This window comes from Bombus vancouverensis, chromosome 4 (assembly GCF_051014615.1).
Source record: "Bombus vancouverensis nearcticus chromosome 4, iyBomVanc1_principal, whole genome shotgun sequence".
Taxonomy (NCBI): domain Eukaryota; kingdom Metazoa; phylum Arthropoda; class Insecta; order Hymenoptera; family Apidae; genus Bombus; species Bombus vancouverensis.
In genome coordinates, this window is record NC_134914.1 from 12,421,473 (window position 1) to 12,439,446 (window position 17,974).

Consider the following 17,974-nt stretch of genomic DNA (forward strand, 5'->3'; position numbering starts at 1 on the left):
TATCCTCATGTATAATGATGTTTAACTTAATGTTTTAAACATGTAACAAAGACCTAGCATTATCAGAGTATTACATTACGCTTAGAGTATGTTAAACTAAACAAGATTGGAAGATACAATCTGTCCCTCCCCCTATCTCTCTCTGTTTTATGAACATTTATACTCTGTTTCATCTTGTTAGCTGTAGTCTCTAGAAAAGAACATCGTTTATAAAAAAAAAACATTTTGTAGAGACATCTTTTCATTACATTCCATCCATTAAATAGTGTTTTACATTAAAGATATATTCACATCTCGTGTTTCTCTTTCTGTTACATGAATAAATTTTTATAGAACAGACTATTTCAAACTCCATGTTTTCCCTCTGTACTTCCGTTTTTTTTCTTTTTGTCAATATAAATTTAAATATAAACGTGTATAGGAAAGTAAGAAGATTGAAATTAATCGGGAAGACAGGAGCGACAAGTTTTGATGAACAAAAACAAATTTTAGGCAGTGAAATTCCGAGTTATAGTATTTATTTATCACTGTCATCGTACAGCCCTTTTCGATAATATCCACGATTCAGTCGTCGCACTTTATTTTTTTCTCCTTTTTTTATAATTTGAATTATAAAGCTATACATTCAATTTTTACCTCAATAATCTACTTACATACTTAAGATCAAAGTTTATGTTGTTGGTAATAGTTGTTGTTACTTTATTTATTGTTTCTTCGTTTTGCCTCTTTACCGCTAGTAATGGTTAGTCGTTTGCTTAGTGAAATGCGTCACTGAAAATTTCATTTCTTTTCCTTCATTTATCAAGATATGAAATCGGAGCAGTATTTCTTGGCCAAGCATGTGTTATAAATGCAAAAAGACATAATAAGGTCGGTGTTAGTTTGTTAGCACTCGAATATACCTATATGACTAGTTTTCTGTGTCAACAGATTTTCTTAAAAATATAAATTATTTACAAGGATTTCAGCTAATTTTATCGAGATTTAATAACCTTGGTTTAATCACATCAATAATACCGAAGTATAGAAGGGCCGTGGCTGTGTCCGATTTTTATTAAAGAAAGAAAGAGAAAAGAACAAAGATAAATTACAAAAAGATTGTATTTAGTCGACCGATGTATTACGTTCTACTCTATGAACGTTATACGCGCTACTATCTTTTTCTTATTTTTGTCTTTTCAAACAAATCAAGATATCAATTTTTGTTTTTTAATTCATTCTAATGAGCGAAAGAAAAAAGATTCGTATGAGTCGGGACAAACCACAATACACATCGAATATCGAAGCGAAACAAGTGCGGTGCTCATAATCGTTTTTATTTTTATTATTTTCGCATTGCTGTACGATCGAGTTATGCTTCCGTATGTAATAATTATACCATTTTCTCCTCATCTTGTTTTTCAGTTAATCTGTGTTAACTTGTATATACAAAATAAGTTTCTATGATACATCTTGGTCACTTTACGATAGAAAGTTCTTTTTTTTTTTTTGCTTCATTTATTATTTCAAATAATTCGTTCCGTTTGTCGACGAATTTAAACATTCGCTAGTAAAATGCCCTTTATTATTTCAGCCTAGTAACAGGTTATTACGATTATTCGTGATAACTAGTTACAATTCTGTACTTGCTACATATTCGCATTTTTTTCTTTTAGAGCTGTACAGTCAACTGAAGTAGTATAGCGCGTCCTTGACATTTGTTTAATTAAAATTTATCCAATATGGAAATATCCTACCTCTTTCGAAACTATCTTATGACTTAATGAAAAAAAAAAAAGGAGAGAATATATCGATCATTCGATTAAATTATATTTTTTATATATCGAACATACGAAACAGTTTGTAAATAAAATATGTTCGAATCTACCGCATTAACATTTTTTAGCCTAAAGCTTTAGCCACGGCACCCTTTTTCTTTTTTTTCCTTTTTTTATTTTTTTCTGTTTTCTTTTAATCATTTAATTCCATTCTTTCTTCCTGTTTACTTAAATATAAAAATACATAGCCAGTCTATACATAGAGCGTGCAAAGTGGCACAGTGAACTGAGTTACCAGATATCCTGGATAGTTAACTACCGCTCTCGGCATTCAACGGTGGTTCCATTTCATCATGACTTCTGTTCCTGTTACTCGATACAGGGAAACCTGAGGTTTTTGGCAGCGGGTTAGTTATTACACTATCACTATGAGATGTTGTCGCGTTGTACATAGAATTATCAAAGTGTTGCAAGCATTGAAATTCTGAGCCGGGCAGCAATAAAGTAGTTTGGGTGGGAAGATTTGTTAATGACACCATCCCTGGTGTCATCATTTGCTTATTAAAGCAACTCCTTAATGCCTCTTCGATTAAATTTGCTATTTTATCACGATCATTCTATAACAAATAGTAATTTTGAAATTGTGTTGTGCTCCTTTTTTAAAATATTTAATAAAATAAATACCTCATTAATAAATCCAAAATGTACAAGCTCCTGCGCAAGAAGCATTGAAGTATCTAATTGACTCACAGGACATGTCAATTGCCTATTCATTTTGTCATCCATTCGTAATAATATTGTCATCTATAAAATACACCAGCGTAAAAAAACACAAACTAGACTTGACAGTTGACGTTAGGTAACTCATCACATTGTGCTATATCACTCACAAGTAATTCACAACTTTCTTCTCTAGGCTTAACGTTACACATCATATTAACTACTCTTCGAGACTCCACGTCCACCGGTTCGGGTGTAACAGATTTCACCGATTCTGTAACCTCGGGCGATATCGCCCGAGGTCGAACGGGTGGTGGTAATTTCGCCATAAATGCTGTCAAGGGATATATACCATATCTGTCGACCCAAATAATTTATGTGATTGAAGAATAGATATAAGGTTAAAAACACAATCATTTCGATACATTTGTCGTAAAACTATTTAATATACTTACTTTACATCTTCGACGAACTTTTCTAACTTCTCTGTAACAGGAATATCACTTAACCGAATCTGCTGCGGTGGTCGACCTTGATATTTAATTTCTGCGACTACCGTATCAGGACCGTAGAGCCTTTGCAAAACTTCGTCTGTTATCGTTTCTGAAATATTAGCTGAAAAAGTTGTGAAAATTAATTGATTTCTAAGAAATTCCACTTAACGTTCTATTTTTACTGGACTAACCGCTACATTATATAACTTTTTATTATAAAAAATATAATACCTATAATTAGAACACATGATAAATTCTGAAGAACAAGACAATATAGAGATTAGATAATGGCGATATTAGTAAACTTACTGGCTGAATTAACCAAAGCATGAGCAGCAAGTAATTTTAATGAATGCACTTCAAATAAGACAGGATGAAAAAGGAGCTCTCTTGCACTTGGTCTACTGAGTGGGTCTACTTGAAGACATTTTCGAATGAAATCTTTCTGCTGGGCATCATCTAACGATTCTATAGTTTTTCGAACGTTATCCTCGGTCACGATCGTACCGGTATCACCGTTACCCTGAATTTCCAATGCAGCCATTTCCAGAGCACACATTCCGAATGAATAAATATCAATGGCAGGGGTTACAGAGTCTAAAAAACACAGCAAGGTATATTGCAACAACATGTATAATAACATAATATATAAAGAGATTATCAATAATCTGATACACTTACTTCCATATTCAGGCGCTACAAAGTGCATATTCTTCATGTTTGCTCTACATGTTTTAACATGATGATGAATCGCATCGGGAGCCACTGTAATGATAAGAAGAACATATGGTTATTTCTAAGAAAATATATTTCAAATAGGCACTCACAAAATATGTATATTTGTATGAAAGTATTTAACAAGCAATGAGTTAAAAAACTTTCTTTGCGAGGTAGCAGGAATTCTTTGTATTTATTTGCCCAAATATAGACAAAAACAAAGAAAAGGAAAAAAAACAAATACAGTCACAGCAATGTAACTATCTTTTTACCTTTTCGAATACCCGCCACCTCCATGATAACAAGTGGATTAATGAACCGCTAGAAAAATTGTGTTGTAACTGAAAAATTATCCTACAAGTAACTTGAGCCCTCATACAGTTAATAATTCTCGCATATACATACGTATGCACGAAAGTGCCTCTGAGGGGGATCAAACATAGCGCATAAAAGCAGGATAAATGAAATGCAAGCAATCAGCAAGAAAGTAATTTACACAGTTTGTTCTTGGATAATTTATATTCCAAAAAGAGGCACTTTCGTTGAGCATGATGAAATTCTACTTTACATTTTCAAGGACCAAAACGGAATTCGTAGAATTTGTTTTGTTCGTGAATAAGGATACAACAAAAATTAGAGCACAATGAAAAATGCGTGCGCTAGATAATGATCATAGAAGGACTAAGAGACATCTTAGGCCCCTTGCCCTTCTTTGTTATTATAACCCAAGAGATGAAGAAGTGCAATGTAATGATATGAAGGATATTAAAATCAAATAAATTTTGAATATTTTATATGAACCACTCTACCAATAATCAAAATGTAGATATATGTATATATATGTATACACATACATACATATATATATACATAAATAGGAATGTTTACCTCAATATGCCTAAATTACTTAGCTGGCAATAGTCGATGATTATCTGCCAAATGCATTTTCTTCAAATTCACCATCTTTTCACAATTTACACCAGAACCGAAGAATCGTCGTTATCAGTTGATTTTATCCTCTGGATGGGCGAAAGTACGATTGTACTTCCTCTCTCTTCGAAGACTTTGCTGTGTTTTTTTCATTATCTAGATTAGCCTATTTGCTACAATTAAAAACGAGGACTCAAGTTACTCCTAATATGTAAACAGTACTTTATACACAATCTTTCTAACAGATTTATTTTACTAATAGATAGGATAAAAAAGGAAATAAGCGAGTGAGAAAAGGAAAAAGATAAATCACATCACAATATAAACGCAGTAACAACAATAATGTGGAATGGTTCTGAATGAATAAATCTAATTAAAATAAAAAGTTATTAAGAACATTCAGCAGAGATAATATCCCACTTTTTTTGACATATATTTATCATTAAAGCTTATTTAAAGAATAATCTTTTTTATATCGTTAATCTTACTATAAAATCCAATTAGGATAATGTTAAATTTATAGCATGGAGTAAAACTTTCTTCACAATATATAACTATATCACACATTTTTTCACACATAATTATGCCTTATGATAAAACATTTGGATATCAGTGTATATTGTTTACACGTCGTTTAGTTTAATTATTAAATAACACGCGATATTATAAATTACGTTGAATAGAAATTAATTGAGTAACTGTATAAAACTTATTTATTACTGTCGATTGACTTATCCAGTACGAGTACCGAGGAGGCAATCACAGTAATGGCAATATACGTACTTTATGTGTTTGTACCCCATGTAAGAATGAAATAAATATCAGTTAGCTCACAGTTGTTATTTCAACATCAGTGGTTGGTCGATTTTATATATATATATATATATATATATATATATATATATATATATTTATAATAATCCTATATTGTGATTTATAGTTTTCATCCATGAAAAATATGAGAAACAAAACTATAAGCCTCTCATATAGTCCTGTGAATAAAAAAGGGGAAGTGCCTTGCAAACTCTTATTCCAATATATGTTAAATAGTTTCATTTAGGGATAAGTGCTCTCTTGAATACCTATGAGCAACTATATAATATCTTGTACTTGCTAGCAGCGTGTTTCACTGTACAAAGTACAGAAACATTAAGACTGTACTTTTTGGATACAAAATGTGTCTCATAGAATAGAATTTTCTTTCTGTTTTGTTAATTAATTACTTACCTGAACCAATTTTTACGAGCCCATTATGTTGAATAAATATAGTGTCACAAGTAAGATTTCCATGAATAATGGGAGGTGAACAGGAATGCAAATAACTGAAAAATTCAAAGACATTAATGCATATAACAGAAATATATACATATATAAATAAATAAGCATTATTATTTAAGAAATAATATATATAAAGAATCATGTGTTACCTCAATGCAGAAAGTATTTGAGTACACCAACGCTTCCATGCTTGCAAGGGTAATTTTTTCACATTGCGTTTTGTTCTTTTTAGGAACTGTTTTAAAGACCCAGAGGACATATACTCCGTTATAAATATAACCTAATAAATAATAAATAACATCATAATTAACATTCAAGCCGATTTAAACTTCAACTCCTTTCTTTCATAACATACCCGAGGTTTATCATTATGGGTATCTGTCCAATACCTATGAAATTTAACAATATTAGGATGTTCCAACTGTGTAAGATTTTCAAATACAAGTTGTATCTTTTCTTCTTGTGCTTTGAAGTTCTTTCTTTCAGAAAATTGCACCTCATTCCAAACAACTTCAACTCCTTCCTCAGTATCCATTGCCAAATAGGCACAGTCGATTCCTGGTACATCACGTTGTTCCACCTAAATAGAAAATAATATTATTTACAAAAATACTTCATTTCATTCATGTATGATTACTTATGAAACATAAACTAATTACACAAATACATAAAGTTAGTATATTTACAAGTTTCATTTACAAATATACATTAATATCTATTTACAACATACAAAAATTATACAAAGAAAAACAAAAACAGGCTATTAACAAATTACATTTGAATAGTCTATGGTTATGAAATGACAGAATATATTACTGCAATCATTCATTTTAAGTTACTTAAGCATAACTCAAACAATTTCATGCCTGATGTCATTACATCAATGTGACCTTGCAAAGAATTTAAGGAGGGGAGATAGCTCATTCAATATTTACGACAATGGGCTATATTCAAATAAAATATATTGAGTGATAAATCCTCTATTTATGTTACATCATTTTGATTGAACAGTTTTAATAAAAAAGGTACATAAACCAAAAGAGATAGCCTATTTTTCTCTAAATAGACATACCTCCATTTCAGTAACTTCGTTTTCACTGCCTCTGGCTGCTCCAAAGGTAGAGCCTTCGGCTAACGTGGACTTGGAACCTACATATACCTAACATAAAATAATGGTTATTGAACATCAAACAGATAAAACATCTCCATTGCTTTTTATTCAATGTTATTTATGTTTTACAAAAGAATATTCAGTCTTTAAATAGAACAATAAAGCGGATTTGCAAATACACCTGGTTAATGATCCAACTATGCTGATTTGTTTCTAGAATGAAAATAGAAAGTACCACAGATGCTGAAAGCTTAGTGACAAGAAATTGTTGAAAATCAGTTTACACTTACAAATTCGAAAACATTTAATGTTTACATAAATTTTGAAGAAACTAGTTTGCCAAGCTTAAAGATATTTTTGTATAATACATTTCAAGCAATATATTTAGTAATTTTATGACATAATGAGCTAATTTTATGATATATGTATACATGTATAATGCATGTATAATATATATAATTGTGTTTTATATATATATATATATATATATATTAAACACAATTTGGCTTTAGCTTACTTTTTCCAGCCTCGAATGAAACAAGTACTAAGCTAGATTATAAGAAAAATAGCTTATAGCTGTTAGATTTTTAGTTCCCTTTGAAGGAATATTTAATAATATCTTTTTGTTACCTACCATATTAATATATGAAGTCTCAAAATATATCGCTATATTACATAGAAAAGAATTGCATAAACTACATCCATATCTCACTGTTTACTCTGATTTATTTGTATACAAACGTCCCAATAGTCTAACCAAATTGGAATCAATGCCGAGACAAAATGTATCACAAGAGACTTCCTTCGTCACATTTCTCATATAGAGATAATACAATTATGGTTCCAACAAGAACATATATAGACCAAATATGTTTGAAACCATATTAATCAGAACAAAATCCCAACCAAGTAAATAAACAAAATGTAAACAAGATGTAAACACATAGATGTGAGTATATTATAAAAAGATGAATCGTACCTCTTCCCGACGTTTGAGCCACCGCCCGCAGGGGCTCTCCTCCAGGATTTCACTCTCATCTTCCGAATCTTCACCACTTTCCCGCGGTGACTTGTGCTCTGGGTCCGTGCTGGAGCGACTCCCGGGCATCACACACGCGATTAGTTGAAGGAGCAGCACCGAACAGAGCACAACGCGGCCAAATTCATCGGTGGTAATTCCAAGGATTTACCTCAATATCGCATCTGTTCCGCCGCTTATGTGCACTGTCGATGATACGCACCTAAATGTTACAGGAGAGAACAGAGCCTCTCGGTGCTGTAATACACCTTTAGCACTCACAATGACACATGCAGCGCGACAACCCGAGTTGCAAGGAAAGCTACGATATTTCTGATCTTACGCAGCCACGCGCACGGATCGACGCTTTTCGGTTTCCCTTAGGACTTAGCCAGTGTATCGGTACATCGCGAGGGCCATTCGTGAATCACACTGTCAAAATAAAACCTCTGTTATGAGCAAAATAGCTTCGATCTGACACACACTCTAGTATTCATTTTCGCTCTGTCTTCGGTCACGTTCGCCCAGTATGGCGATTAGCGTGTACCGCACCCTTTTCGGTGCCAGTAACAGCGACATCTATCAATCGTCGCCTCGACAACCAATTTTCTGATCTCGTTCAAGATAATTTCCAGATAATATTTACCGGATTACATGTTCAAATTTCAAGGTACATGTGTTCTTCTATGTTAACACACAGTTCCTGCACATACAATTCCTACGCGATATGAATAAGAAGTAGGAAACAAAACATTAAATTGCTTCGAGGTTATAAAAGCGTGATTTGAGATTTACTTAAATATGATGAATGTCTTGAATTAAACAAACAGTGAATTTCAGTCGTAAAATTAGACTTTGAATAGTATTTTGGATTGGAATTATTTGTCGTACTTTATAATGTGACGCACGCGTGTCTACTGCGTGATTATTGTTTATTTGCTAAATGATTCTATTTATAACCTAATAGGTGCAATTAACACAATGACATCTATAAAAACATTACCTTTATTAGAGGGCACAAAATTAATCGTCCTTGATGAAGGTACGTAAGCAAAATACTTCATAAAACTATAGTTTATTTTAGATGTGCAGTAGAATTCCATTTATTGAATGAAATTACAATTAGTATTAGATTAATATACATAATATACGTAAACTCCTATCGTATGAACTGTTCTATTTGATTTGTTTACATGGAGTTCATATAACTGTAGTTAAACAGATATTGTACATGTATATATACATATGTATATATTTCAGGAGTGGATACGACGTATGTTAGAAAATTGGTTACAGGATGGATACAAGTATTGAAAGAAAAAGATTCTAATTGTATTTTCAATTTGTTGTTATTCTCCAATCCAAAATCTTCATACCAATGTGAATATTTTGCATCAAATAATGTAAATATCTTTGATTATTATACAGTTAATGTTAATAATGGACTTGATATAAGTGCTATAAGTGATAAGGATTTTTATAATCTAAAACATATCTTAAAAACTATAGACACAAAATCTACAGTAGTCATTGATTGCTTGACATCATTAATCTTATTTGTTGGCCTATCAAGGGCTATGTGGTTTTTACAGAAGTTAAGCAAAACTGTGCCACAAGTGATTTGTATTTATAGACGAGATTTTGTACAAGATAAAGTATCTTACATTGAAACATTAGGAAGTACATATGTAAAGATACAAAAATTTTCTGGTATGATAGCAAATAACAATACTAATTATATAGTAGAGTTTATGCATCGCAAAGTGGGTGGAGGAATTTTAAAACAACAGGAAATAGTAAGCCAAAATAGTACATCTTATGAAATTGAGTCAAAGAAGCTTGAACAAAGTAAAAAGTCACATCCAGTATATGAAAACCCTATGTTAAAAATTGAGTCTTCATTCAGAATAGAAATAAATGAAAATGAAATGAAACAGAGAAAAGAAGTAGTGTTACCATACACGGCTAATACAAATACAACAAATACATCTAGAATTCACTATCATCCAGAGGATATAGATGATTTTGATGAGGAAGATCCAGATGATGATTTATGTTTCTAACTCATGTATAAAATATTACATTAGAAAAGATAATGGTAATGTTCCAAGCAAAGATATTTATTTTACATTCATTTTACACTTTGTTACAGTTTATATTGCATAATACATAATATTTTGTTGATATAATAAAATTGTTTATTAACGTAGCGTTTTTTTAAATTATTAACAATAAACCTCATAACAATCCTGTAAAAAAATACAGATATTCTAAAGTATTGTTTCACATTAAAAAGTCAATACTGCATACAATACTAATATTTAAAAATAGGATATTAAATATTACTATTCATCTTTGGCATTTAATTCAATTAATTACCATATTGTTATTGTATTACTTTGTTTTGCAGCATTTTGATTAAACAATGAAACATATATATGAGATTCGTAACTAGATAACAAAGAAAACATAGCCAGATACAAAGTTCTGTACAATAAATTCCAGACAATAATTTCATAATTTGATAAAATAAAAAAGTTTTACATATAAGTTCAAGTAAATATCGAAATATTTTAAATAATACATTAAATAAATACAATTTACAAAGATATTCCAATTAAAAAAAAATTAATATTCAATAATATATTTAATCAGAACTGCAAAAATAGTCTTTTTATGAGACTTGATCCAGATATTACAATTAACCATTAAAAGTATAAAGTAAATTTTGATCACAAAAATGATAAGTGCCGTCAATATGCTGCAAAACCCTACTTTCTAATAAGCTACGACCGTATTGAACAGCTTCTTCTCTAGTTTGTGCAACATTTGCTTCAAGCAACCAATTAACTAAATCAGTTCCAGTAAAGACACCTTTATACATCTTTAATAAGCGTCTACGACATATAGCTATACGAGCACGACATTCAGCCAAATGGCAACGATTAAACTGATCCCTAATAGCTCTCACTTCGGGACTTAATGTATCTTCAGGGGGAAGCTGCAGTTCTTTCTCTATAAATGCAAAATATAGTGTGCATTTGAATTATGGAACTTGTTAAATATAAAAATATAATAAAATGAATATAAGAATATAGCAATACCAGTACGCCATTTACGACACATTTTCTGCAGCCAACATCCTAATTTACCAAGACCAGTATCTAATCCAAAAATAGCAAATACGATTAATGACTGGCCAAAATTTAAGGCAACATCCAAAAATGCTAATTCTGCATAAATTCCAGTCAACTGTTCCATTAATAATGTTCCGATTGATATGGATAAACCCTAAAATAATTATAGTAAATTATAATCTTGTAATAATTTTCAAGTATTCTGTCATATACTTACAATGAACATGGAACATAGAAGTAAAATAACAAATACAAGATGTCGTAAAAACTGAGGATCGTTTCTTTCATTCTCAATGTTTATATATAATTCGCAATCATCAATTTCGTTATTGTTGCTGCTACATGTACCATTTGGACAACCATGTGTATATTCACAGCCGATGCTAACAATATCAAAATATTAATTAAAACAAGATTTTACTAGCTTTATTTTTTATACAATTTACTTACATTGGAGGATGAGAATTTGAAGAAATCAGATCTTCAACATCTACTACGCGTCTTTCGTCATTATTAGTGTCATTATTGGAATTTTCGGTATTATTCGTTAAAGTAGAATAAGATGCTGAAATGTTACGACGCTGGTAGCTCTGCTGTAAGACTAAACAGCCCATTGTTACTGTAAAAAAGATGCGATAATAAAGAATATTATTGTTTTAAATAATAAAGAATATTGTGTTTTATTTCATGCATTGTATATTACATACCTACCAATAAAACAGAATGTTAATATAGAAGTAGAAATTGCAGCTTGAACTGTACCAAGTTGAAAATTTGGATTTCTGAACTCAAGTTCAGACTCCCTTGGAGACATAGTGCTACACATTATAATTGCTATTAAAAGTGGAATTCTGAAATATATTATCGATATGATATACGAGTATATTATTAGTCATTTTCTTTCTTTTCGATATTATATATAAAAAAAGAAGTATTCATCATACCCCCATCCAATAGGGTAAAACCATCTTTGAATATTGCAAACAAAATCCAGAGAACGGGAACTTAAGTATAATAAAGTTGCAGCTATTGCTACAGTCCACATACGACTTGCATATACTCCCACAGTAATTAAAATAAACTGGATATACCTATAATAGATCATGGTCAAAATAACACAAGAATTAAATTAAAAAAAATCAAAGTAAATAGTGGAATAAATTACCATAAAATTGAACCAGTATTATCAGGTTCGAGTTTGGTCCATATTATAACACCTATAGCTGTAACTAGCTAAAATCATAATTTTTGTATAAATTTCAACTATAACTGGCATAAATTCTAAGTTAATACAATTTAATACAAACCTGTGCAATTACTATACAAAGTGTACATTTATGAGTGACGCATTTATATTTTTTTCTTCTTAATCCAATTAGACAAATAATTAACCATGTGCAAACTGTTATTGAAGCAATGCTTACATCAAAAGAAAATATATTCAGTTGGTATGCATAATTTTTTGGACTAACTCCAGTAGAAACAGCATCGATTAACTTTGCTGATACAAACATTAGTGGAGCAGATAAGAAAGTACAAGCAACCATTGCTGATGCAATTAAATCAATTTCGATATTATATCGAAGAGTGAAAATAAATAAGGCTGGTGCTGTAGGAATAGTTCCATACAAGAATCCATAAGTACTTAGATCTTGAGTATCTGTAGCATTCTCGCCAGCATTTAAGAGAATAATAGATTCTCTTATGACCAAAGGAAGTACCAGCAATTTTACTGATATCAATATACCTGGTATTACAAGAGCTGTGCCCTTCAATTTGTGTACTTTTCCAACCATCATTAATCCCAACAACAAAAGAGCACTTGCAGAAAAAGCATTACCAAATACATCAAGCACAGTTGCTAATATAGCAGGTACTAAATGACCAAAGACAAGATTACCAAGAATACCAAGAACAGTCATAACAAGTACTGGATTTAGTGCAATTCCTTTTACAATAGAACAAACCATGTCTCTATAATTTCTATGATTTTCACCAGAACGTTTACCAATTTCTAATAATACAAAACCAATTGGATTTAAAATAGCCAATGATATAGGTGCCATTAAGTATAAATAAGCAGCATATTCAGGATGTGTTTCTTCATATAGTGCTTGAACTATAAAAATATGTTATTTTTAGTATATAGATTACTTTAAACTATATTAAGAATGATTTTTAATTTACTTACTCATAGGATATCCAATAGCAAAATCATTACTCTGCGTGGTAAATATTGCAAAAAGTGCAGCACAACCTGGATTTGATGGTCTTTTAATAACAAGAGATATACCAAGAACAACAAGAAATACACAACTTTTAGCTATCAATACAGCAAGAAGGAATTTCCAGTTTACTAGACTAAAATCAAGCTTTGCCAGTGACATAAAAATTAAAGAAGGTAGAGCAAACGTTCCTACAAAAGTATTTAGCCCATTTCCTTCTATTTTAGTGATAACGTCAAATCTTCCTGCAATATATCTAAAAAAACAAGCACTTTATTTATATACATCTTAAAATTCATATGATAAAAATTTAAAGATTACATAGTTACAAAAAATTCACCCGCATAATATAATAGCAAAACACTGTATCAGAGCAAGATATAAATTATCTATTGGTTCAACTCTCATTGTTGAAATCTGAGTTTCTTGCAGTAGAGACATGACTAATGCTGCTTTTTAAATTCCTGGAAATATAGAATAATTTAATTTAGATGTACATGTGAAAAATGTTAAAAAGAAATGAAAAAAGATAAATTACTTTTCAGCATATATATATTTATATTATAATTGTTTTTAATACAGATATTGTCATCTTTCTAATATAACATTGTTATTGTTGCAAGAAGGGCATGTACACAAAAAAATATTATGCAGCATTAACCCCATATCAACTTCATCTCTATTCACACTATATTATTTCTTTCACTGACTGAAATAAAAAGATTTTAAATGTACTTCTAAAATAATGATACCCATATGTTCATAAATATCAAGTTACTAAACATTACAAAGAAATAAAAGAACTAAAAGATTTATTGTTTTAGAGTACTAAAAACGACAGTACATCATAGTCTACAATATAACAATACAATCTGAAAAATATATAAATTTTCGCTCACGCAAAAATATTAACATCCAATCACGTTCAATATTTATATCCTTCGTTTATAATATAAAGTCAAAAGTATCTATGAAAAACAAGTAAAAAACTCTTCAGAGATATAATGAAAGATATCAGCGTTGTTTAATACAATAAAAATATATTATGCAAGTTCATATCGACAAAACATTTACAGTACTCTATATGCATTACGTGTATAGGCAATTTTTAATCTTATGAACCCGAATACAGCATCGATATCTCTAGCTAAATCATGTGATTGGTTCACCTATATCACGTGCTTCGAACAAAACATCGGACTCGTTGCACGAAAATGTTTGATTTCAAATTTCAAATTATAGTTCTAAAATACGGGAATTTTATTTGTATCTATAACGTTATGCTATTAAGTAAAATCGCTTTGAAATGTATTCAAAATTAACATAGATATTATAAAATTGTACAATCATAAATATCATCGTTATATAAATCGTAATCGTCATTTAGTTTTATTATTTATCACTGTATACGCATTAATGAATTTAAGTTTGATAAATTTTGATAAAACAAAAGTCCTGATATCTTATATCAATATTCAAGAACGACAATTCATTAATTGATAGCAAAATCATGTGCGCCTGATATAAATTTAGAAAACAGATACATACCATGTTACGTGTAATCGGTAGAAAATGTAATTCTCATATTCCATATAATACTCGTAATTAAATATTACGTATCTAGAAAATTCTAAACGTTTAGAAAATATACATAATTTGCGCAAATTCCCCAATAATGAGACGCAAAATAAATGTGATAAGAAAATAGCCTCGTGTCAGTTCTATGTCGAAATATTTCTAGTTGGTTGCATCAATTAAATGGTGCAGTACTGTCTGTACAGAATTACGACTAATAGGTTATCGTTAAATTATTGGAAAAAAATATATATACATATCTATTTTTATATATAATTGTGATAGATTTCGAACTTAAATAATACATAATAGACATTATCTTAAAAAATGCAACAAATAATTGCATTTTTACAAATCTCTATTAAATAACAAATAAATAAAACAAGCAAAAAAATTTATTTTAATTGATGTTAATCCTAGAAGATTAGTTTATTTTTTTATTGATATTTGTATCAGTATGTTGAACTTGCTTTTATACAGCAATGCAGTGTTTAAATTGCCAGTGAAATATGTATATCTTTACGTCACTGACCTCCATGAATCATACATTCTTATAATATTGCGCAATAAAGCTGTTCTACTATAAACAGAAACAGAAACGTTTGATAAATATTTCTCAAATCGATGTATTTATTCATTGTCTACCGATTAAAAGATTAACAGAAATCTGATATTTTTTCATATATATGTCGGAGATGGAAAGACAGCGGGATTTCCCGTCCGGAATGTTGGGAAAAAACCACAATACACTAGTCCAGACTTTTACTATAGCCGCCCTTAAGTAATAAAAATAAGAAATAGTCTTAATGTTCCAATCTGACTTTATGACGATGGGTTTGGGCTCGAAGTGACATGGCAGGTCACCAGACGTAGCCATGTCACTTATATATGTCATATATATATATATATATATATATATATGACATATATATATATATATATATGACATATATATATATATATATATATATATATAAAGATTTACGCAAGTATGTATATGCATAGCTACTTTGCTTAGTCACGGAAATTCATGGAAGTACTTGACTTATTGATAACACGAAACTATTCGAACATGAACATTTTCCAAATCATGATTGAGAAAACAATAACATTCAATATAAGAATATTGTAATATTTATAATATATTATGTTAATAAAAATGTGATACAGTTGTATAACTTTTGCGTACGATGTACGCAACAGCTTTTCTATAAGCCTGGAATTGGAAATGAAAAAACGAAGTCGCTGTCGAACAGATTGTGCCACTAAAGCAGTTGGTTTATTTCCAATTTTCTCGAATAAATAATATAACTGCGTAGTAATTTCGCTTCATCGAAACAGACATCGGATCACATTATAATCACGTGGTCGATAGATAGCGTATCTAATGTGACTATGTATTAATTTGTCTACGTGTATGTGTACAGATTTCGTGTGGTCGCGTGTATGCGATCAAATACAAATCTATATACGTGTGTATTGCTTACTGCCTTCATGTGACGTCAGCTGATTCACCGAAACAGCGTTTGCTTTTTCTACATTATATCAGTTCCATCGCGATAAGAATTCCACACAAAAAGAAAGCTCGGTACTTGGAAATACCGGTTCAAGGTCATTTGAAAAAAATATGTTATATATATATATATATGTGTGTGTGTGTGTGTGTGTATACACACATGCGCGCGCGCGAGGCAAAAGGTGGGACCAATCCTTGACTTTGTGTCCATTTGGTCCTTTTTCTTCTTGGAAATCCTACTAATTATGTTAACGTTCCGTAAAATACAATAGTTATTTATCATAATGTTCAAGTCAAGCGGAGCTGGCGTAAGGCTTCGATAGCTGAATAACTGGAAAAGGGTATAATTTTCAGAAGCATAATATTGTCTGGCCAATCATATCAGAGATGAATTTCCCTGTGACTAACCTCATCCTCTTTTGTTTTATGCGTTAATATTCACCATTTTGAAAATTTGTTAAATTCATGGAATGTACAATTTGAGGATCCGCGCAAAGTTTGAATAATTACAATAACAATATGGAAACACGTTTATCGGATGTATAAAATGCGATCGGATGTATAAAATGCGATCGGATGTAACACGAGAATCGGAAGTAACGTAAGATGGTATCGTTTAATTGCTAGAGAAGAAAAATCAGTTTTCTGATTTGTTTATAATAAGAAAGAAAACACGCAACTACGTCTTCTAAACTTTACATGGATAGCGATCACGTGGTGAATTATCAAAGACTTGCAAGAGAGGTAAGGGGAAGAGGAGAGACCTGAACGTATATAATCTTCAGCACGCATTCCACCACCCAGTTCTGCTTCGACTTCGGACGTGTGAATTGTGTCAAGCTTCCGAGGAGAGAAAGTTTTTGTTTGTTTGGTGCGCTCATTGTATGGGTAAGTTTTGTGGTTTATTTTGACTTCCCTTTTTTTTCTTTTTGCTTATTGAGGGTACTAAATCGAAAGATGTAATTACTGTATATTTTATAAAATAAAACGATTAACTGGTAGAAAATAATTCATGTATGCATACTTGAAACATCTTGTGTGCCCTAGTTCAGGAGGGAAATGCCTTTCACTTACCAACATTACATGTTGTAACCTAAGTCAGTGTATTTAATGACGTAATAAATTACAAACAAGGTACATTTTTGGTATAAATAATATATCACGTAAGCCACAAATTACAGGATGCGAAAAAATGTAAACATCAATGTTTTGGCGTCAATGGAATTTATGATTGCCACATCGTTATTTTTAGAATATACCTGAAATTTTTCTTTTTGAAATTACAAGAAAAAAGTATCGAATAAATGTATATTTTTTCTCTCTTACGTAATTATTTTGATCCTACTGATTAATCTGTTTTGAATCAACTTGAAGCATATTACATACTAAAAGTCGAATATATTCACATATTTTCTTTAATAAATATTCAGTGCTTTGTCACCCATTGATAATTTTTTTTTTCGAAGTTAGTAAGTGAAAATTAGTGTACTAGCGCG

At 30.6% G+C, this 17,974-nt stretch overlaps 3 protein-coding genes across 7 annotated transcripts; 1 reads left to right on the forward strand and 2 right to left on the reverse strand.

Moving 5' to 3' along the window:
• Positions 1 to 501: 501 nt before the first annotated feature.
• On the reverse strand, positions 502 to 8,560 carry Madm (MLF1-adaptor molecule). 2 transcript variants are annotated; one of them, XM_033333661.2, is made up of 11 exons: positions 7,987 to 8,560; positions 6,969 to 7,055; positions 6,252 to 6,476; positions 6,046 to 6,176; positions 5,846 to 5,940; positions 3,653 to 3,736; positions 3,281 to 3,568; positions 2,933 to 3,092; positions 2,648 to 2,834; positions 2,442 to 2,561; positions 502 to 2,374 (listed from the first exon to the last, which is right to left on the reverse strand). In XM_033333661.2, exons 1-11 carry the CDS (start codon positions 8,113 to 8,115, stop codon positions 2,069 to 2,071), a joined length of 1,812 nt encoding a protein of 603 aa, XP_033189552.1. In that variant the 5' UTR covers positions 8,116 to 8,560; the 3' UTR covers positions 502 to 2,068. The 2 variants fall into 2 exon arrangements, with proteins under 2 accessions (XP_033189552.1, XP_033189553.1); XM_033333662.2 differs by lacking the exon at positions 6,969 to 7,055.
• Positions 8,545 to 11,833, forward strand: Elp5 (Elongator complex protein 5). Of its 2 annotated transcripts, XM_076618088.1 has the most exons (4): positions 8,545 to 8,695; positions 8,993 to 9,067; positions 9,286 to 10,123; positions 10,436 to 11,833. In XM_076618088.1, exons 1-3 carry the CDS (start codon positions 8,680 to 8,682, stop codon positions 10,086 to 10,088), a joined length of 894 nt encoding a protein of 297 aa, XP_076474203.1. In that variant the 5' UTR covers positions 8,545 to 8,679; the 3' UTR covers positions 10,089 to 10,123; positions 10,436 to 11,833. The 2 variants fall into 2 exon arrangements, with proteins under 2 accessions (XP_076474203.1, XP_033189560.2); XM_033333669.2 differs by lacking the exon at positions 10,436 to 11,833 and having other exon boundaries at positions 9,286 to 10,234.
• anchor (integral membrane protein GPR155 homolog anchor) lies at positions 10,128 to 15,077 on the reverse strand. Of its 3 annotated transcripts, none has more exons than XM_076618084.1 (12): positions 14,287 to 14,483; positions 13,926 to 14,096; positions 13,728 to 13,851; positions 13,354 to 13,643; positions 12,470 to 13,281; positions 12,328 to 12,395; positions 12,107 to 12,253; positions 11,874 to 11,980; positions 11,613 to 11,781; positions 11,380 to 11,545; positions 11,130 to 11,316; positions 10,128 to 11,040 (listed from the first exon to the last, which is right to left on the reverse strand). In XM_076618084.1, exons 3-12 carry the CDS (start codon positions 13,826 to 13,828, stop codon positions 10,727 to 10,729), a joined length of 2,361 nt encoding a protein of 786 aa, XP_076474199.1. In that variant the 5' UTR covers positions 13,829 to 13,851; positions 13,926 to 14,096; positions 14,287 to 14,483; the 3' UTR covers positions 10,128 to 10,726. The 3 variants fall into 3 exon arrangements, with proteins under 3 accessions (XP_076474199.1, XP_033189550.2, XP_076474198.1); XM_033333659.2 differs by having other exon boundaries at positions 11,874 to 12,013; positions 14,287 to 14,480; XM_076618083.1 differs by lacking the exons at positions 13,926 to 14,096; positions 14,287 to 14,483 and adding an exon at positions 14,936 to 15,077 and having other exon boundaries at positions 11,874 to 12,013.
• Between the last annotated feature and the right edge of the window lie 2,897 nt (positions 15,078 to 17,974).